The sequence below is a fragment of the Tachypleus tridentatus genome, chromosome 4 (genome assembly GCF_004210375.1).
Source record: "Tachypleus tridentatus isolate NWPU-2018 chromosome 4, ASM421037v1, whole genome shotgun sequence".
Taxonomy (NCBI): domain Eukaryota; kingdom Metazoa; phylum Arthropoda; class Merostomata; order Xiphosura; family Limulidae; genus Tachypleus; species Tachypleus tridentatus.
In genome coordinates this window covers 59,095,175-59,118,678 of record NC_134828.1, presented here as the reverse complement: position 1 = coordinate 59,118,678, position 23,504 = coordinate 59,095,175, and the positions used below count along the sequence as shown (strand labels likewise).

Sequence of the window (23,504 nt, the reverse complement as noted above, 5' to 3'; positions counted from 1 at the left end):
ACTTGTGATATAAACCCTATAAAGAGAATTTATTCTGTGAATCAGAATGAAGTTTTGTGAAAATACTGTTGATACAAATGCTGTAAATTGGATTTTGTTCTCTTTAACAGAATTAAGTAGATAGTTTCATGAGGATATTGTGGATACAAACTGTATAGAGTGAATTTATTCTGTGTTGTAGAATAAAGTAGATACAAGTTTCATGGAGATGTATTTTTGTGATCCTTAAAGTACAAAGTTAGTATGGGTACCTAACATTTTCCATGAAGAATATAGCAAAAAACACTTAACGTATTGATATATTTAACATACATGTAGATATTATCAGTGTCTACTGATCCACTAATAAGAATGATTGTAATCTTCACTTAATTGGTTTCAGAGAAGATATTCAAAAACTTTCTTTAACATTTTGTTTTCAGTATAGTTTGTTTCAAAGTAACAAGTATAAAAGTAATTTTTGATCAGTTTTTGGGGGAATCAATTGTAATCTTAATCAGTACTTAATATTTAAATTTATGATTGTTTGTCACTGAAATAACTTTGGTTTAAGAAGTGTGCAGGTAGGGGAGTAGTTTCAGTGGCTGAGGTATGCATGAGAATATTCTTTCAGTAAAACCTTTTATGTTCTTAAGAAAGTGTGGCCATGTCATCTGTAAAAAGTGAGCTTGTGGTTTATAGAAACATTTCTCAGAATTTGAGCTTTCATTTAACATTTTATAACCACAAATGTATTTATTGTTGTTGTTGAATGATTGTCTTTTTTTAAAAATAGGATGAAGGAATACCCCGAAGAAAAAGAGAATATATAAAGAAGAAGTACAAACAAGAAACTTCTTTATCTTTGCGTCGACAGCTTTCATCAGCACAGAAGAATGATGCAGAAACAAGTTTTTCAGATGTACTTAGTTCCGATGATGAAGGTTTTTCCCCAGTAAGATATTTGTTATAAAGATTGTCTTGACTTAAGTTTTTACTACCATTTGTAGTTCTGTGAAACTAATCCACAGTGACTGAAATTGGGTTTTAAATTTAGGATTATTTGTTACAACAGTTTTTTTAGGTTAATGCTGAAAGGAGGAAAAGAGGAAATTATTATTTTTTTTCCTTTTGTTGATTAAGAATTGAAGCTGTGATTATAAAATTAAAACGTTAAAACCTCTGCAAATATATATAGAATTAAATTTTTCTGTATAAATTTTCCACTTATGGATTATATATAAAGTAATGTTTTATTAAAATAATGGATATTAAAATAGTTATGCTTACTATTAGACATTTGTTTTGTTTGTTTTTTAAGTTTTCTCCAAAGACATCACATTTCTTTTAATAATTAATAAAGGTAGTATTTTTGTTTCTGTATGAGATACCTTATTTCACTAGAAAAGTTATAAGAATGAGAGAAATTTAACTTAGTGAAGGAATTTTCTAGCTGAGAAAAACTTAAGTTTTCTTTTATTCCGTTTACTTTATGGAATCTCGTTAAATAAATAAATCTGTCTGACAGCAAGCAAGCAAAGCTCATTTAGGTAGAAGGGCTGAAATAAATATTATATAGACTAGTGGCAAATATTAATGTTTTAGAAGATTTAGACCTTCATTTAGAACAAAAGTATTACTAATTAGTTTTAATCCAGTTTCATGTTTAAAAGTTAATATCACTTAATATTTCAAATTTTTTGTGTACTTCAGTTAATTATTACTTACATGCCAGCAACATACTTACTTATTAAAATGTATTGCAAAATAAAGAAGTATAATGACATATTTTTTATTATAGGCCTGTTGATTTTTTTGTATCTAAGTGAAAATAATGTGTCTATTTTGTAGGCTACCTCACCATCTGATGTGGAGGATGACAATGATCCAGATGGACCATTTGCATTTAGAAGAAAAAAGTTTTGCAACTATCATGCAGTGAGTTAACAGTAAAATCTGATGTATATTAGATGTAAACTTCCACAGTCAGTAATGATTTATCTAGAATAATAGGATGTGTTGGTTGCTTAGTACCTCTTACATAATTTTCAACATAGTTTTTATAATTTAACCCTTTTGCAATAGGTCACAAGTCAAAGGTCACATCATTGTCTTTGATGACTTGCATTCAAAATTTTATTGAACTAATATTTTATGATTTTATGTCAGTAAGTTTGGAATCAAATGGAAGATCATAATTCAAACTTTAATGTTATATATGAGTTAATTTCTCAATATAAAAGTGAATATTAAAAAACACACCTAAATATATCAGGTCATCCCTTAAGTAATGTCCAGTTTTAGGTTCAGAAAAAGAGAAAGGATTTCAAATGCTTTTAATGTTATTTAATCAATAATGTATGTTCCATTGTTATTAATTTCTTTCTGCCAATGATTCACAATCTTCTGAACGCCACTTCTACAAAATATTTTGGGTTTGGAAGAAAAGAATGTAGAGAGAGTAGTTTTGACATCTTCATATGTTCCAAGCTCTTTTCCATCAAGATAGTTCTGCAGACTTCCAAATAGATTATAATCAGATGGGGTAAGGTCTGGAGAATAAGGAGGACATGGAATTTTTTCCCACTCTAGCTCTTCAATCTTTGCAGATATATATACACACACACACATACATGCAGAGTTATGAGACTTAAGCTACTTAGAAATAAACATTTGCATTTTCTTGTGTTAGAATATGTAGTCATTCTAGATATAGTTAAAAGGTATGTGTTTGGTTAAATGAAGAATCATGATTTCTTCTTTCCAAACAAAATTCCTGAAACAGGAATGAAAACATACAAAAAATAATCAGTCTGTGTTATTTAATGACAGTAAATTTATACTTAATGGCAAATAACAGCACCATACTTAAGTGTTAGCTTGTTTTTTCAGTTTTTGGTGAGTACTTTATTATTAAATTTGTCATCACTATCTTATTAATTGGAAAAAAAAATACATTTTTTATCAATCATTTCTGGAATTAATGTTTTATCTTGTAACTATTTCATTAATAGTTACAAAATTGTTTAACCTCACAATATGTAACATACAAGTTTGTAAGGTCTGTTGACTTATTGTTCAATCTTTAGGTTTCCTTACAATTCTTAAAAGCATGTACACTGTTAATAAAAATCACCAATGTTAAATATTTTTAAAATACCTTTAAGTTTCTGTAGTAAAGATAAGAGTGAATGGTCTTTACCAAACCTTTTTTTTGTAAAAGCCTCTGAAGGAAAGACTGGGAAACTGGCCTTGGTGTCATCCTCAAGAGGAAGGTAAAGGTGATCATCAATATAGGTACTGCTTAACGTCTTTACTATTTCCAAAAAGGAAATGTATAGGATTTGCAAGAAGAAGATTAGGTAGAGGTGGCAGGTAAGGACTTAAACTTTATATACACTTGTTTTGAAGTTGGTGAGTGGTATAAACTGTTTTATGTATGAATAATTAAGCACTTCTGTAAATTTAAAATCTATTAAATATTTAAAGTACAACATTTCATTGTACACATCCAAGATATTTATTGAAGCCATCAGTGATCTCCACTTAAAAACACAATATGTATGATTTTTCTGTGTCAATGAAAAATATATTAATTTAGCTTTCTGGAAATATATTATTTGGAAGTGAATTTTCATTAATAGATTCACCAGTTCATGTTTGTTATTTTAAACCTTGGGCTCTTGTCTGGTTGAAGTGTATCCAATGTTACACTAAGTAATCTAAAGCATGTTGCAAAAGAAAAATAATATTAATAAGTAGGTATTGTAACCTAAAATTTACTATATTCAGTAAGTTATTTTAAGTTTTAAAATAAATGGACAGGCTCCATTAGAAACATAACCCAGTAATGAATGGGCAAGAGAAGTTTTTAAAGTAAATATGCATTGAATGTAGCATCCTCTACGGGTAAACAATTTACTGCAATTTTTCATTACAAGAGAAAGAGATTAAGAAACTTAAAATTATTTTGAAAACACAAAAAAATGACAAAATATTAAATATTTTTGTGTATGTAATAGCAATTTATCATTGTCATTGCACTCAGATATTTTAATAATTTCTGATATAGGTTTCTAAGTGCAGTAGTTATTAGAAAATTCTAAAGGAAAAAGTTTAATCTTGCTCAACACAAATATATCACTGAAGTTAAAATACATGTAAACTTTGTTGGTTTAGAAATATATATTTATTTAGGTAAAGCACAATTAAAACCGTAGCAAAAACTTGATTTTAATATGAAATAGAAAGAAACAAGTGCTCACCTTATTATTGTTTTTCATACAGCACAGAATGTTTTCTTGAAAATATATTACAGTGAGCCATATTTATTTCCTATGCTTAAAAAACATTGAACAATTTATTTAATTTCTGAAACTATGTTTCACAATAGCAAATCATTTTTAATTTTAAGGCTTCTTCTTGATCGTGCCTGGACGCCCTTGGATGATTATTGGAGCAACTTAGATGTAGAATTCAACAGTTCATTATCAAATGGAATTCCATCAAATACATTTTTATCAGAAGTTATAAATGAATGGTAAGTTTATTATTTTCTAAGTGCATCAGAACTTATAAATTAATTGTAAGTTTAGTATATTCTGAAGATATCAGAAAGAAGTTATAAATGAATATTAATGCCCTAAATACAAACCTGGTGAATGTCACAATGTTTCACAACTACCTTAAAAATTTATTAAACTTTGTTATCAATGTAGATCAGTAAATCAGTATCAGAATGTGTTTTATAATTCATTTTTATATAATCCAAGTTTTATATATTAATTTTTATAAAAACATTCAGTTTTCATTTTTATGTATTATGATGCATATGCTTTCTGAATTCTCTTTGTTTCCTTTTTATACCTTTATTGTTACTGAAAATACAATGTCTGACTTTTCCTAGACACTGTCTATAAATAATCCCAAGGTCCAATATAAGGTTCAGCATTATAACTTCTTCCAATAGTGAAACCCCACCCATCTATTCTTAATTCTTGAAGGTTTTCAAAATGTGTTTATGGCCAATGGAAAGAGGTTATTTTGAACTTAGAGCTTTAAGTGGTCAATTTGGAATTGATACTAACAGACTTTAGACTAATACAGGATTTTATTGGGTACCTTTGGTATGTAAACTTGTGCTCATTCTATTTCATGTGTTCTACCTTAAGCAGCTTAATTTGAAAACAAATTTATAGTTTTTTTAATATTCTGTTTTAGTGGCTTATGTATTACTTATGTTTAAAAATACATATTTGAAAGTTAAATTAATATCTGTCTCAACAAAAATTAGGCTTAGTAACTAATTATAAGTGAATGAATCTAAAGCTGGGTGTGCATGTATGTAAATGTATACAAGTTTGTTAATGTGATGTGTTACTCTTCAGACATGGGGTACAATATTTTAAAAATATATGTAAAAAGGTAAACAGTTGAAATTCTGTAAGTGATTAAAATGAATATATAACATCAATTAATTATTTCAAAGAATAATTTTAAAAAGTAGAGTGTTTCTTTTGTTTCAAAATTTTATATCATTGGAGAAAATAACTGATTAAATGTAAACTTTTAACCTTAATTATTTTAATATTCATTCTGGAGATTATATATGCTAAGTAAATGAAAAACTGTAAGATGAAAATAAGTATTTTTATACTTTGCATAAAAGCTCACCTTCCATTTAGAATGACTCAGAAAAGACTTTGGAATTTCAAAGATAAATGTTTGCTATAAATACTTCATTAAAAATTATAATATTCTTCCTTACAATGGACTTGTAATGAGGATACTTTTAATAAACAATTGAGTTACTTAAATCAACATTATTTACAAGCTCGTGTAAAGTTATCAACTCATGTTTGGAAGGTTAAGTGTATTATGTTTTAAACATGTTAGACAAAAGTTATAAATGAATAGTTACTATATAATGTTTCAATGATCTTGTACAGAAGCTATAAATAAATGGTAAGTGTACTATAATCCAAAGATGTCAGACACAAGTTATAAATGAATGGTAAAGTACATTATGTTCTAAAGATATTAAACAGAAGCCTGCAACACTAATAGATTCATTTTCGAATTTTATTGATTTTTGTATTAGCCTAAAATGTAAGTTTTTATTTTAAAACTACTTGTGCTGTAGTAAGAGATAAAAAATCACACAATAAATCTAAAAAAAATATAAAGAACAAAAAATAATGTTTTATCCCTGGAATGACTTTGAAATTCTTGCTTAAGCAAAACATTTTCAGCTTACTTAAAAACATTAACTTGTATTTGCAAATTAATTATTGTATTTCTTATATATTGAAATTAGTTGTAATTAATGTTGAAGATACATTGGGTTTTATCAACATGTCTGTGGCAATATAGTATTACCAACATTCATTCAGAAACCTGAGTTTTCTTGATGTTTCAGTTAAAACTTCTACCACACAATGTGTAAAGAAAGTATAGAAAATTATGTTAAATTGTTATTAGCAGAAAACTTACTCACCAACATCCATCTTTCAAAGATTATATCTCGAGTGATGATAATTTGTTATACTTTGATATACAATAAAAATTTGCTAACACAGTAATTTCAAGTATCTTGTACACACAGAGGTTAACATTTGTTCATATTAATAATGTAACATCAAATATCTGATGAATATTTTGTTTTTTATCATGGAATGAATAACTTGTATTTCTGTTAGTTTAATATTGTTGAAAGGACCAGATACTGTAATCATATTTATCATCAGATGTATATATTAATGTTAAAATATCCTGTGAGAGATAAAAGTGACATGCTAAAGTTTGTGTATTCTAACTGCAATTTGGTATGAGTAATTTGCATGTGATTTTCATTAATTTGAAAATTAAGCTTTTCCTCACTTATTGTATGGCACATATATTTGGTACTTGAATATTTAAACAGTAACAATCTATGATTATGAAAAATAGGGGTGTTGTTTTACAAAAACAAAATTGTTTTAATATGTGGTTTAAGTTGCCAGATCAACTATATACTTATATTTTGGTTAATTATGACCATGAAGAGGTTGAAATAAAATAAAAATTTCTAGATTTCAGTATTTCAAACTTAGGATAGTGGCAGATGGCCTTATTAGCTTATTCATAAATACAACTATTTTTAAAGTTAGTTTAATGGTTAATTATGTTCCCTAAATCGTTAGATCCAGAAGTATAGTTCCTCTTTAAATATACTTTTATTGGCATGTCTCATGCTGCTCATCACATTTATTAATTTATGGTATTCAGTATTGAGAAGATTGATTCAACTTTTTCTTAATATCCCATGGTTTATCACACATACACTTTTATCTTGATATTGTGGTACTTTTTTCATTTTCAGTTCAATCAGTATTATGTACCCATAACTGTTTATACAGATTTTGTTGATCTATGAAAGTTGTCAGTATCTTTCTTGGTTAAATTGATTGCAAGGTATGAACAGTATTATGCCTTTTTATTTTTGCTTGTGTTAATGAAACCATTGTTCAAGATGAACATTGTAAGTAATTTTGTTTTTAATTTTATCAGGCCATTTTTTCGACCTCAAACACCGCCACTTTTGAATCTGAAAGAGGATACTGTGTTATTAGATGGTGATTCATCAACTCAGGTTTATAGCTCAATAAAAAAACTGCCTTCTGAAACAGACTTTGAAAGTTTTCAAAATCACCAGGAAGAACTGTTTGAAATGCAACGAAAGCAACTTGAAAGGTTAAAACAGGAAGAACTTAGTACAGAAATCTCACAATGTGTTGATCATTCCTTTTCATCTCAACCCACTTCTCGTTTCACACTAGACTCTGCAAGTGTTCAGTTTGCTGTATCAGCATTACTCAGTGTGTCAGAGGTATCTGGGATAGTGAACTCTGTAGTTTCTTCAGTAAATTCAGGTGGTGCTCACTTAGGACCAGACGGATGCATTCTGCCATCCTGTAATGGGATCACTCGTGAAGGTAGGGATCTGTTGTGTTTTCAGGAGCATTCTATTGATAACGTAAAGAACTGTGATTTTGTTCATACAAGAAAGTAATATAATCTTATTTTTATCTGTTTCCAGAGGTGTCAACTAAACCCTTAAATTGAATATTTATACAGTTATTATAATACAATTAAAAATTATACTAGTGTCATCTGTATAAAATAAAGTTGCTTTGCATATTGTAGATCTGAATGCAGCAGGTAATCATTGGTTATATTTCTTAATATAAGAAAAACAAGTTTATATTATAATTTGTTTTTAATCCTGATAAGTTTAATTAAACAAAGAATATCAATGATGTGCTATTATACATGACTACCATTTACATATCCTTAAAAGAACTGTATATGGTAGTTAAGCTGGGATTTTATCAAGAGTGATCTTCATTGGAATGCAGTAGTTTCATTCTCTCATAAGAGTTCTTACTCCTTTAATTTTTTTATTTTAGCATTGTTGTGACAGTAATAAAAGTTAGTGTAATTCTAAACAGAAAGTATTGTATATAGTTAGATATTTGTTCAAAACAATTGAATTTTCCTCCATAATTTAACTCCATAATTAAACATTTTATTTGGATTTCAATAGTTATAGAATATTTAATACAAAGCAGCATATCATTTGTTCTGTTACTATGTACAATATTCATGAACTGTTATTTTACAAAATGGTCACTTTTTACTCTTCAATTGTCTTCTTAAATATTGTTAATAAAGGGCAGTACCTTGTGATGTTTTATGTATATCAATCCTAAACAGATTAAAACTTGTTAAACATTGTGCATGTTTTTTAATCAGTCATAATCACAGGTAGCAGTATTTTTTAAACAAAAATAATTTTTTTATATTAAAGAACAAATTTCTTTCGAGAATATAGTAGGAATTTTCGTTTTTGTTGCATAGTTCTTTATCTTCTAAGTACTGTTTCCATTTTAACTCATCTCTTGAGGCTACTGATTTTTTTTTTATTTGAGTACAGCAGTGTCATTAGAAAACTAAATCATCAGTCATTTCCACACAAGTATTTCTTTCCATGTCTTTTTTTTTTCTTTTAGTACAGTAATACTCTCAAATCACCAGGTCTCTTGGGGGAGAGACTTTCTGATGTATGCAACATCCAGATTTGTTGTGACCATGTGAATTTGGTGATGTGAAAGCTTTTTTAAACCTTTAAAGCTGTCATGGATTAACAACTCTTCAGCATTAATGACTAATGAAGAAGATAGCTATCAAGTGCTTTTCAAGATTTCTGAAAATGTACAAAGGCTTTTTTTTTGTAATTTGGTTTGAAAATGGTAATCCACTTAGTGACAGTTTTCTGAAATTCAACCATTTTCTCAAATCTGACCCTGAAGAAGTTGTTTTCCAGAATTTTGACTTTGATTGCTTTGTCCATTTTAGTCATAGCTTCTTGCCAGAGCTTGGAGATTAAATTTAATTTAGACCAGACTTGTTAGGCAGGGTACAATGGAGCTCATTATGTTTTCATTGAAAGTCTCAAAAAAATACTTGATTTTTTCTTCTTCTACATGCCATTGAACAACATATCCAGAAGCTGTGAATATTTGATAGGCTTTACAGTATCTTTGTTTTACAGCTTGATTGTGTAGAACATGATTTATCTCTATGATGTCATTGGTAATGGTGTAAAAAAAAGCACAGCTGTACAATGCTAAGACATGAACAGGATATTTCTCTTAAAATAACAATCAGCATACTTCATGTTAGTATTAGTGTATGTTATAATCCAATAAACCTTGGAACACTATTTTCTTCCATGACCACATTATTTTAAGAGCTAAATATTCATTCTTGTGTTTCTTTACAGTTGTACAGCTTGACCTATAGACAAATGACATTGGTGTACTAATTATAAAGTTCACTAGTTCATTAAGTAAGTTATTCCAGTTATCATACTGAAGCTACAGAGTGCACACTTTTATACATTCAACTTTACTTTACAATTAACTCTGGAATTCCATATTTTAATGGAAGAGATGACTAGGTTAATAGTAAATTATGTGTACTGTTTGTTACGTTCATTGGTGAACCTGTGGCTTGCACTGCATGATTTTAATTCTCTCTCTTGTCACAAAGTCAGCAAACTTTTCCATTTTGGAGCTTGAACAGTGAAGGATTGGCAAGAAAAAGTTACTTAGCAATGGAAAGGTGTTGTGTTGCCTTGACACATAATATTAGCTGCATAGAACAAATTCATGTTTGTAATTTCATCTTAATTTTAACTGAAATTTTCTGATTGTGATATATAGTAAGCCTGTATCTGTTATTTGGTCTGGTAATGTTTGAGTCTATTATCTTTCATAATGAAAATGTCTTAATTTTGTTAGGACATTTTTTTTGCAGTTTTTCATGTGGTTTCTCATTCTGGTAACATTTAAAACATACATTTTCTTACATTACCTATAACTGAATGTTTCCAGTTTTTCTCCTAGTTTCTTTATTAATGGAAATTCTTTTTTAACACTACTGTCATGCTTACTTCTTCACATTGAATAATTTGTATTATGTTCCACAGATATTTGAACTTGCAAGTTACAGTATTTCCTGCATCTGTTTGATGTCTAAAAGCACAGTAGTCAAAAGAAATCTATAAGCTACAAGATCATTCTTGGTGGTCTTATTCTTGGTTGTAGGAGTGTTCTACAATTTTCTCATTTTTTCACTGAATGATTGCGTATGATAACTTGTGAGTACTGTAAAAACTATTGAAAAAGTAAATATAGTTTCCCTTACAGTAATATGATGCATGATTTATATGTTCGTGGTAAATTGTGCATGTTCACAAAATTGAGTGTTGGATATTGATTCATTCTATTGATTGTAAGCCTCTACTGTGGCATGCTTTGAATAAATCTATTTTAAGAGATAAATTTAAGATATCTGAAGCATTAGACATCATCTATTGCTCGTTATCATCTACTTATACTTGAAAGGATTTAGAAAGGAATGAAATTTACTCAAAAGTTTGATATTAGTTATATACTCCAAAAATATCATCAGTAAAATGGTAACATATTTCTCATTGTTTGCCATCAGCCTTTAATCATATATGCTTGCTTTTATATTGTGCTTTATCTATAAAACCATAGCAAACTGAACCACTATATTTTTTCTCATAGGTACATGTATAATGTGTTTGTATAAATCAACTCAACATTGCTCTTTAAAGTAGTGGATGGTATTCAACTTATTATGATGGTCATAAATAATACCCATAAGAACTTCTATTCTTTTATTTCAAATGACATATGAATAGTTTTGCACATCAAAACTAAAGAGTCTGTATTAACAAAAGAGTTATAACCCCAAGTCTACTTAAGAAATTAGTAACACTCATAAGATGGGAATCTGCATAAGCAGAAAGCTAGGCAGATTTATTAAATTTTTTAAACAAAGTGATATTTTTTGTAGAGCTTTTACATATTATCTAAAATGGGTAATAGGGAGTATATTTATGGTGTATCCAGAAATTCAGCTTTCTAAAACAAGTACGAAGTAATCATTTTGGAATTTTTGTTTTTTGCTTAATTTCTGAGAAAGGAGAGCACAGTTTTATGTTTTTGTAAACCACTTGTGTATGTCAACTAACTTGCATGGGATTTGGTAAGAAAGATAGCTTTTTGCAGGTCCCTTGCAATGGCACAGTTTTTGACCAAACTTGGCCATCTTGAATTGTATGGTGGAGACATGTTGCATTTGCTCAGAATGTTAACCTCTTTAATTAAATTTGTTTTTGTTTGTGACACTATAGAAAATGCCAAAATATTTCATTTTGTTAGGTACCTTAGCATTAATATCATTGGTGTTTTTCAAATAATTTAAAGCAGATATTTGTACATGGATCAAAACATTGGAATTTATGGTACAGTACTTTCCTCCACTCACAAGACTAGTTATTCTCATTTGTTGTTAACTTCTATGTTTTTTATTACATATGTCACAATACTTCTGCACCTTCCACTGGAATAAAATGATTCCAGTGTGTCTCTCATGTAAATCATCATGTGTCACATCTCCATCAGTAGGAGCATGGCACACTCACTTGATGTATGTGAGTCCCTCCATGCACCTCTACCAAACTATCTCTTTTTGTTTGGCAGCTCTTGCACCTCACCATGTTTCTTTTTTTTTTCTTGATTAGTGTTTTGTATTGAATTCATTCTTGAATTGGTTTAATATAATATGCTCATTTTTCTTAAAGCATTCATATTCCATTATCTTTGTTCTAGTCACATATATTTCTTACTTCAAACAGTTTTGAAACTGATACAACACAAATTAAATTCTGAAGTTGATGTAACCATTTTCGGTGTCTCACATTTGACAAATGCCTTACCACAAGCTTCAGGTGCTGCTGACCCATCAAGAGATTTATCTACATTTATTTGCAGGGAGATTGAATATTGTAAGGCTTAATCTTTATCTCCAGACATTGCCCCAGTTCCTCCTTATGTGTGAAACCTGAACAGGTTAATAAGGAATTTGATTATCTGTTTCCACTTCCTAAATTTGCCATACCTTCATATACTTTTTCTGAGGATTCTGTTCAGCCTTTCATGGATTTTTGTACTTCATTTCTCAGGTATGTGATATTTTACCCCTTGCTTCTATATCTTATGACCTGAGTCCTTCATTTTTTCAGGAATATACTTCCCAATCCTAAGTGTTTTTTTTCCAAGGTTTCTGACATTTAGATTCATGCTGAATATTTTACCTGCCAATTGGGTGTTGTTGTTGTTACGCCTTACCCCTTAGGGATTTGGATCAGTCTACCCTCACATGTCAAAGGACTGACTATCCATATCTCAGCAAACATCTATTGGGTGAGATATTAGCCATTTGAAAGGTGGGCCCTAAGTCTCCCATTAGTATCACACATGACCAATTTTTCTGCCACCATCTTACCCTTATAACTCTTTTGTGATCCCTTTCCACAGTTCATCTCATACCTCAGGCTCTCCACAGAAATCTTGAGGGATTTTTTTATGGGCATCCTCTCCCTTTTTTACTTCTATCTTGACTCATTTATCATCATCAGCCATGGTTTTGCAAACATGGTTTATTTGTTGTTGGGACCTTTTAGATCTTGATGCTATTTTATCTTGAACACATTTACTTTCTCATCTCCAAGATTTGCATCTGGATCTGTTTTTAAGACATTTGATATTTGGTTTGGTCTTCTAGCCTTTGGAGTCTCAGATGGCTGGCATTAGCTCCTTATATATTTTGTCAAGTGATGAGAGCTTTTGCTCTTCATATTTATGCACTGAGACTACATTTCTCTTTTCACATGGTTGACTGGCTACCTCTGGCCCATTTCGAAAAGTGTCAGCCAATCATACTCATCAGCTCCTTCTCAAAGCTGATGTTGCTGCTACATCCTTCTCAATACCTTGTGCAATTAGGTGTCTTTTATGTCTTTGCTTGCCTCAGTAGAGCCCAACTTTCTTTCTCTAACTCATTTCTATGGAACTGTCAGTTCACCACACCCTGTCTGCTCTCTCACTTTCATGAGGTTCTGTTGCTTTTGGAGATATGGTCTTCTAATACCCCACTAATCCCCTCAGTCATGTATGTATACACTTCCTGTAGTGGACTGTGCACAATCAATGAAACCTTGCCCAAGCTCCCATTGTTTTAAGAAATTTCAACTGATGCCATTTTTACTTAACTCAGTGCACAACCATCATAACATAAAGTATTTCAGTACTATTTTCCTTGACCTGGCATAGCTAGGTGGTTAAGGTGCTTGACTCATAATCTGAGGGCCACGGGTTTGCGTCCCCATCACACCAAACATGCTTGTTCTTTCAGTCGTGGGGCACTATAATATGGTCTATCCCACTATTAATTGGTAAAAGAGTAGCCCAAGAGTTAGCAGTGGGTGGTGATTACTAGCTGCCTGCCCTCTTGTCTTACACTATTAAATTATGGAGGGTTATCATGGATAGCCCTTGTATAGCTTTCTGCAAAATTCAAAAGCAAACAAACAAACAATCTTCCTCCTCATCCAAGTTTACATCTTTTTACCAACTCATTCCATCAAAGCTGGGGTACGTAGATCAATCATCAGGAGGCTTTGTACTATTGGTCTTTTGATGAATGGTCTGTACATGCAATCATTCTAGAGCATCTTGCTGTTTGTTGGGCTTTAGAGCACTTTCTTCCCATCATCTGGTAATGGTCCATTCTTACAATTAGATGGGGTTGCCTTATATCAACCACCAAGGAAGCATTTGGTCAGATTACATCGTTTTATTACATTGGATCTCATCTTCAAACTTTCGCTATGGATTTCTTCAGCTGTGCTTATTCTCTTATCTGTTCCCTTGGTATAGATTCCTGTACGTGGTGAGGGGACCTCCCAGGAAAGGTACTGTTCTTTCAGCTTATCTCCTCTGGGATCTAAACATCCACTCACGTGTTTGCTATGCATGGTGACCCATGAAAGGGAGTTGAGGGGTCTAACCATAACACACCACTTTGACCTTGAATTCCTGTAGATGGGCTGGTCCACTTGGGTTAGGGTCAACCAAGTATCAGTGTTGCATATTCTCAACAGGTGTTGTGGACACTGTATCTGATGCTGAAACCCTGGCATTGATGCAGTGTCCTTTTTTGGCATTGTAGTGCATCCCCTCATAGGGCTCCATGGTGGGTAGGGTCAGTGGGCACCAAAATATTCTTTTTTCCTCATGGATACTCTAAATAAAAACTTAAATAGTGAAAAAAACAGTCCATAGGTAAACCACCATGTCTTAAAGATTCTGAGCAGCAATATTCAACATCTGTACCTCATTTTCTTATACTACATTCTCTTTGAGACAAACCTACAGAGGAGATGACTCCCTTTTTCCTTCAGGAGGGACCAGAGGAACGTGCTGGCTCTCCACAGTTAGTAAAGCAGCTTCACTCCGGTGACATCTTGGTGGAAACATCCACACCTCAACAAGTGAATTCCTCCTGCATTCAAAGGCAATTGGGAATATACCTATTGAGATTATACCTCATGCTACTTTGAATTCGTCATGAGGAGTTATTGTTGAGATGGATATGAAGTACATCTCGAGTCAGGGATTCTCGCTGGTTTCTCCACCCAAGGTATTTTTGCAGTAAGGCGTATCTCCACTCACAAAGATAGAATTATAATACTGGCAAATGTCCTCATTCTGACATTTACATCACCACATCCACCTGCCACCATCAAGGCAGGTTATGATAATTGCTAGGTACAGCCATACATTCCAAATCCTCTCAGATGTTTCCAATGTCAGTGGTTCGGTCACTCGAAGACATCATGTTGTGGTTCCTTGACGTGCTTGTTGCGATGGCAAAGACCACAATATTTATGACTGTGAAACAAACCTTCATTGTTGGAAGAAAAAGAGGTGCAGCATTTGAAAGTGATTCAAAACATTACTTACCCTGAGGCTCAAAAGTTGCTGTCCACCACTTCGTCTCAGAAGTATGCTGATGCACTTTGTTTCACTACTACAGTGGAAATTATATTGATGGGAGGAGTCCCTCTGAAGAGCATATGCTCTCTGATCACAACCTTTCTCTTTTCATTAGTGGTTCTTTTACTCATTTTCATGCACCTAGTCAGTCCTTTATTGCTATTAATCTCTCAATTTGCTCACCTTTACTATTCTCCCACTTTTCATGGAGGGTTGACAATAACCCACAAGGCTGTGATCATTTTCCTATAATTTTGAGAGAGACTGCCCACAGTCAATGCCACCAGACCTGTGTGTCCCGATGGAAGCTGGATCAAACAAACTGGCCTTCTTTCATTGCTCTCACAGAACTTTATCCTGCCATCATCTGTAAGTCATCAATAGATGACTGTGTGGCAGAGTAACTGACTGTATTATACAGGCAGCTGCTCAGTGTATTTCTAAAACCTTGACACGTTTTCCACAATATCCTCGTCTGTGGTGGAATCCTGCCTGCCATGTGGCATGGAAGGCTACAAAATGGACTTGGGATACTTTTCGTAGCTATCCCACACTCTCATAATGCATTGCTTTTCAGCAGACTTATGCATAAGCTTGGTGGTGAGACTTCAAAGCCAGAAGGATTTTTGGATTAAGTTCACAACCAGCATATCTTCTACTACCAGTTCCAAAGTCATATGGGACAAGATTCGAAAGGTTAGTGGGCAATATAATTTTGTCTTCCTCTCGATCTTGCTCTCTGATGGCCAGGAAGTAACTGATACCCAGAGCATTGCCAATACTCTAGGTGAAAGCTTTTGCCAAGTACCTATCACTTCTGCTTCATTTTCCACCTTCACAGCCATCAAGACTCAGACAAAGGGATCACCTCTTTCCTTTTGAGCTGATTGTCTCTATGACTATAGTCATCCCTTTACACTGGTAGAACTCAAACTGACCCTTCATCGGCAAGGATCCCAAGATTCCTTCAAACTACTGTCCAATAGCTTTGACGAGTTGTCTCTGTAAGAACTTAGAAAGGATGGTTATTGCTCATCTTGTTTGGTTCTTCAAATCAAACAACCCTCTCTCTCCCACTTAGTGTGGGTTCTAATGACAGTATTCCACCATGGACCACCTGATGTAACTTTAAATGCCAACCAGAGAAGCCTTTCTCAAATGACAACATCTTGTATCAATATTCTTTGACATTAAGAAGGCTTATGACACAACATGGAGGTATGGCATTCTGTGAGACCTCCATTTATGTGGGTTTTGTGGCCATTTGCCCATTTTTATTAAAAAGTTTATAATGGACAGGTGATTCCAAGTTTTTGTGGGTTCAACATTTTCCTGTTCTCTACAGGAACTTGGAGTCCCTCATGGCTGTGGTTTTGAGTGTCAGACTTTTCAGTATAAAGATTAATGGCATCACTTCCTCTTACTGTTGCGAAAGTTCTCTATGTTGATGACTTTCACATCTCATGTCAGTTGTCGAACATGAGATATATTGAGTGGCAGCTACAGACTTTAACTTTTCACTCTCGAAAACCATTTGCATGCACTTTTGCTGCCAACATGGTATTCACTCTGATCCTGAACTCTGTATTTGTGAAATTGTGCTGCCTGTAGTCCCTGAGACAAAGTTATTGAGGCTTATCTTTGACCGTAAGCTGACCTTTGTACTACACATCAAGCAGCTATGTTTCAAATGTGCAAGAGCACTAAACATCCTACATGTCCTCTCTTCTACCCCTTGGGGAGCATATCACTGTTCTATGCTAAAGATATATTGTACTCTTATTTGATCAAAACTCGACTATGGATCACTGGTCTATGGCTCTGCCAGGACCTTGACCTTAAAGATGCTGGACCCCATTCATCATCAAGAACTTTGGCTCTGCACTGCTTCTTTCCACACTTTCCCAGTTCAAAGCTTATAGATAGTCTTATGAACCTTCTTTGCACCTCTACCAGAGGAAACTGTCTTTACTATATGCTTCGAAACTTTGTTCCTTACCAAAACATTCCACTTGGGGTTGTGTTTTCCTTCCTCAGTGGGCCATGCTTTTTGAGAACAGAGAGTCTGTCATTGCTCCTTTTGGCCTTCGTATTCAGTAGTAGTTGGATGAATTAGTTCTGTCCTTGGATAACATTGCTGTATCCACTGGTCAGCCCATCTCACTATGGCTTGATACAGTTCCCAAATGTGACTAATCTTTAAGTCATCTGAGAAAAGCAGACACTCCTGATTGGAAATTCGGTCTGTTATTTGCTGAACATCTTTCAAACCATCCTTCCATTCCTATTTATACAAATAGTTTGAAATCAGAGGACTCTGTGGGCTCTGCCATGGTTTGGTAATTGCGAGCAGAACCCCCTCTACAACTTCTGTGTTCACTGCTGAACTGTATGCCATTTTTCTTGCCCTGGATCACATAGAAGCTAAACATTACTTATACTGACTTGGTTAGTTTTCTACTGGCCCTGGAATAGCTTCACATTAGTTCTCACCCTGTTCTTGCCGTTATTCAAAACTGACTGGCCAATTTCTCTTTAACATCTATTTCTATCCAGTGTTTCTGCATACTGGACCATGCTGGTATTCGTAGGAAGGAGCTCACCGACACCACAACTAAATCTATCTGCTCTGGCACTGTCACTGCTGTGGACTGTAGTCTTGTATTCAAGGCTCAGCTCTGTGCTAGTTGGCAGTCGACTTGGAGTGAGTAACATGAAAACAAGCTTTTCCAAATAAAAGGATTGGAAAGAGAAAGTTGTTCTAACCAGACTGTGCATTGGTCATAGTTTTTTAACTCATTGTTTTATTTTATTAGGTCTCAATAAGCCAGATTTTATTGTCTTGTTGTGGTTATGACTCTGAAGGACGGCACCATTTTAAACATGTTCTGTCCCAAGGTTTTTCCGTAACATTAGACAGTGTTATTGGAGTTGGTGACATTGTCCACCTAAGAAATGTTTTTAGTTTTGTAAAGGCATTTAACCTTTTTAATGCTATTTAAGTTTTTTTAACTTATACATTACACCTTTTTTAATATGATTCTCTTTTAGCAATCAAAGTACATCTAGTTCGATTTGAAATTAGAAAATGGCCATAATGTCTAATAAGTCAAAACCAGGACTGGAAAGGCCAACTCCAGGTGACTAACGGTGATTTTTGAACTTACCTGTTAGTCTTCCTGGCAAGTTATGATAATTACAGTTATGCTACAGAAAGTCCTTTTCAACTTGTGTTTCTGTAGTTTTTCTTCTTACCACTGTAGACTAGATGTAAAAATTGGATTTAATGCCATTTATGTTTTTAATTCAAAAATTAAACATTGTCTTGTTTTACCTTAATTTTGTTTTATGAATTTTAACAATTTTACTTTGATTTTAACATTTTACCAGACGTTTGGCGTAGTTGCTTTGCGCCATAAAAACACCAAACTAACCAACCAACTCTTATCTGATTGCTTTATTGGGTAATTTCCCTTATCCATGCTGCATCTTTCTGATTGTGCCCTACTACTCAGCTGATTTTCTCCATCTATAATTATTCTCTCTTGAACCATTTTCTTTATTACCTGACTTAATTCATCAACCACAGTCACCAGTCCTGTATTCCAAACTTCATGACCTCCTTCTTCACACCTAGTTTTTATCCAGTCCTTGGTGAGGTGCTCTGATTTCTTCAGCTGTTTAGCTTTTCATTTGGTTCAATTCATCTTCCCTTCCTCTAGAGAAGTGTATCAGTGCAAATGGAAGATCTTTTGCACATGGGCCAAGGCTTGGTGGGTATTACCTTCTGTTTATTTTAATGTTGCTGGTGTTCCCAAGTTACTGAACTGGTTTTTCAACTAAGGGACTTCAGTCTCCTTGATTGCAGATTAGCATGCAGATTTCTCTCTTTTCTTTCATCTTTCCTGTTACTGCTGGATTTTTTCTTTCACCAATATTTACCATGTTAATCAGTTCTTTCCTGATTTAGCAACCTGTTCCTCTAGATGTTAATGTGCTCCTCCATTTCCTTACTTTGCCTCTGCTCAAATGTATTTTCTCCTGTTCTTTGTGTCACTTGTCACTCAAAATGTATTTCCTTCTCCTCTCGGCCTAGAGAAATTAATGGTCTGACTTTTTGCCATCAACAGTACATGCACACTTTACCACCATAGATAACTTCTTCCCTATCTGATTTGTTTCTTTCTTCCTAAAACCTCAGTGACTTGTGAGGGTAACTCCTCCTTTTTGCCTATTTCCCTTCCCTCTGTTTCTCGTCTATACCCAGTTCTGATCTGTATAGGTCATTAGACACTGGAACAGAATGTCTCAAAGCTATTTTAATTTCATAAGCTGTTCAGAGTTGAACAATAACTATCACATATGAATAATCAAAGTGAGTTACCCACGTGGTGTTTACACTCATAGAGTGATTGTGCTAAGCCTCATTATTTTTTGTTACTTCATTAAGTTACTTATTTAAATAAAAGTTCATGTGACTCAATATAGGTTAGAATTCACAAAATACATCAGGCACTAGAACAGAATGTCTAAAAACTACTATAATTTAATTAAATTTCTAACTAAACTATGAATATGATTAAGTTAAAAATTCCATTCGCTACTTAAAGTTAAACAAAAATGATTACAGACAAAGAATCTAAGATCAACTATTTATATATATCCATTAAATAGAAGTAACTGTAATAAGGCCTTTTTAAAGGATAAAATGCTCTTTATATAGGTTTAAATGTGTTGATCAGATAAGGACATGATTTGCTAATTGCCCTGAAAACTGGAAAGATAGGAGGGGCTACTCGGGTGGGTTTGACAAATATATTGATAAATCACTATCTTGAGAAGGTAGGAGATTCAAATCCTATATTCCTTTTTGTAATTATTTTGAATTTTTATTTCTTATTGGCTGGACACTGAAAGCCATATTAGGAAAATATAAAATCTACAGATGGAGAATTCAGAGCACAAGTGTTGCATTACACCAAGAAGTGAAGGTTGAACTTTTTTGAAACTGAGATATTAGAACTTGGATAATATAGAAATGAAATGAATTATGAAATATGTTTTGATACCAAGCTTAGTAAATACATTGGTAATAAAATCATTTAAATAGAATGTGAAGGTAACTCTGTAAAAGGTTTTGAGACATACACATTGATCTATCATGCACACAAAGCTAAGTATTTTTCTATTCAAAGCTGTCATGGCAAAATATTGAATACAAATATAATAGTTTCTGGTATATTTTAGGTTTAGTGTTATGATAGTCACTGTCCCAGCCTTAGGTCTCTGTCACTCTCTCTCTCTCTCTCTCTGTTGTTGTTTGTGTTTTTAATACTAGAGATATGGTGTGCTGAGAACTGCCTCACCCCATTTGTCTTTACCTTTTTAAAACTTAAATATATTAACAGTGATGAGACTGTCTTACTATGAATCCTACAAATTTCTGACAGTTTCCTCATCATTTCCAAATTTACAACATAAATGTTTTAATGTAAAATGATGGGATGTTGTTAAGAGTTGATTACTCTTTTCATATGTGGCCATCTGATTTTTAGCTATAACTAACCAAGCATTGGAATTTTTCAAAGCACTTACTATGTAGTAATGTGCTTAGATAGAACAGAATATATAAATTACAAGAATTTAAAATATCTTAGAAGTAAAATTTACTTCACTTTCTTCCCGTTAAGAAATATCGTAAACACTAAACATGATCAACCAAGAAATATAGGATGTTTTATGTGGTTTTTATATCAATTTCTTTCATCTTTTGTTGCAGTATATTTATTATTAAGTTGTCATTTAATAATATGGCCTTATCATTTACCATATTACAGCTAAATGATAAGATAAAATCTTGTTCATTTAATGCAAGACTTAGGCAAACAACTAACAAACTGGATACTCACTAATTCTTTATACTTTTAATAATGAACAAGATTTTATCCTTGTTATTTACTCACCTGTATGGGAGTCTCACTTTTCTAGTATGCAGTCTAGACAAAAGGAATATGTTTGTTGTTTTTTTTCAGTTAGCTTTCCTCAACTCTTAAGAGGTCATAGTTTAGTAGTGATAGTAAATATCTGGATTACTGAAGTCTAAATTTGATTTGTTAAAGTGAGAAAGTTTATGAAATATTAGAATTTATATAATTCACTTTAATTTTTATTAGCTATATTTATGTACATCTTGAAATCACTTGCTATAGAAGTGTTTCACACAAATTAATGCTCTTTCTAAACATTTCTTGCAAACAGTTCAGCTGATTAAAACAATACAGTATAAAAGGTTAATAGTTGTTAAAACATAAACTAGAAAACCTTTGAGATTAACATCAAAATTTACTTTTAATTTGATACAAGCATTATTTTGAATGATAAACCAAAATATTTATGCAATAAGATAGTACTATTACTCCCAAGTTGGGTAAACCATTGTGAACATTGTAATATGTTTTTGAAATAACTTATGTTTTATAAAATATAAATGATGAAACTGTTTTTGGGACGATGTTATAAAATTTATGAGAATACCAGAGTGAATCAAGTCTTGGTATATATTTCTTTTTTTAGACTCTAGTGTTCATATACTGCTAAGGCTTATTTACTTAAACTACTATTTTTGTTTTAACATTTTGTCAGAATTCAGTTCACAAAATTATTTAGTCTTGTTCAAACAAGTTATGTAGTTGAACAAAACCAAGCTGAAAGGGTATTTTAAAAATATATCCAGATAAATAACCAAGAAGTGAATATTTGGGTAGTTATTCTGCAGGATTTTGAAGTGTATGTTAGTATTGTTATTGTACACTAATCGTCTGTAATTGTGAATAAAATACAAGTTGTGGACAAAGTGGGAAATAATATGACTTGAGTGTTGTTAAGACATACAGTCTATTAAAGAAGATGTATCTTGCTCATAAAAGAACCCAACATTTTTAATTCTGAATATGCTACAGGTTGCTTAATTGTTTTCAGATAAAGTAGTGTTTCTCAACCTAGATGGTACTAACATTTAGTGTATGTTTTTAAAATTCAAGAGGGCTGTAAGCTATGAGGGTATGGACAGAAACTGTTTGAGGGTTTCAGAGCTCTTTTTATTGAAATTAAATCATTAGAAATAGGGGTATTTTCTTTCCACACATTTGAGCAAAAATCTTTGTGTGGATGTGTCTGTGGTAAATATTGCCTATTCATTAAACATACCTAATTTAGCACCATTTTCTATACTTGTCTTAAAAATTTATTAGAAGAGCCTGACTCTCCCAGATCTAAAATTTGATAACAATCAGCAACACATGGGGCATCATTGTTTGCTGCAGGGGGTGCTATGGCAAAAAGGTTGAGAAATACTGACATAGAATGTTTAGCAATAGCTTTAAATTATATAAATATTAACACTGACATCACATGCTCTATATATTTTTTTGCTTTCATGCAGGATATGATGATGTAATGAATGGCACAACCTGTGCTGTCATAAATGGAAGCTATGACGAAGGGTCCTCTCATAACCCATCAACAGATTCAGTCATTGAACTGACTTTTCCAGCATTAACTTCTTCAGATTCACAGTGTTTCCAGGTGCTGCCATCTTCTGACATTGGTGATGAAGACCCAAGTTCGTTTTACAACCCTTCTATAGTTAGTGAAAGTCAACACAGTTTTTCTAGTAATATTGATCACCAAGTCAGTTAGATAAGCATTCCAAGCAAGTGTTTAAAATGTGGAATGAAGGTAGAGTTGTTAAATATTGGTGGTTAGTGTATATCGTGTAAAATAAGTGAACGAAATAAAAAATGGTGTTATGAAAACAAATTAGTTTTTAGTTTTATTCCAATAAATACACAAGAAATATTAGTTCTTGAAAAAAATCTGTTGTAGTAATAAACTAAAACTTTGAATTTATCTTATTTTTATTCAGTTTAGTCGAAACTATAATATATTAGTTATAAAGTTTTTAATTAAGATTGTGCTACATTCATAACTTACCAAAGATGTTTTAAAGCATTGTATTGTGTAATGTTTAGCAAGGACTTGGTATCGTTATGG

General features: G+C 32.4%; 1 protein-coding gene across 2 annotated transcripts in view; it reads left to right on the top strand.

Moving 5' to 3' along the window:
* The window catches only part of LOC143249210 (enhancer of polycomb homolog 1-like), an 85,652-nt gene extending 62,382 nt beyond the window's left edge, over nt 1-23,270 (top strand). The window contains exons 9-15 of one of the 2 annotated variants that reach the window (XR_013027632.1): nt 776-934; nt 1,831-1,917; nt 3,203-3,354; nt 4,394-4,519; nt 7,528-7,952; nt 10,511-10,681; nt 22,894-23,270. Coding sequence is in view for 1 of the 2 variants with exons in the window: in XM_076498690.1 (XP_076354805.1) it covers nt 776-934; nt 1,831-1,917; nt 3,203-3,354; nt 4,394-4,519; nt 7,528-7,952; nt 22,894-23,150 (1,206 nt within the window). In the remaining variant the exon portion in view is untranslated. The remainder of the gene's footprint in view (nt 1-775; nt 935-1,830; nt 1,918-3,202; nt 3,355-4,393; nt 4,520-7,527; nt 7,953-10,510; nt 10,682-22,893) is intronic. The other variant, XM_076498690.1, reaches the window with a different exon arrangement.
* The last annotated feature ends 234 nt before the right edge of the window (nt 23,271-23,504 follow it).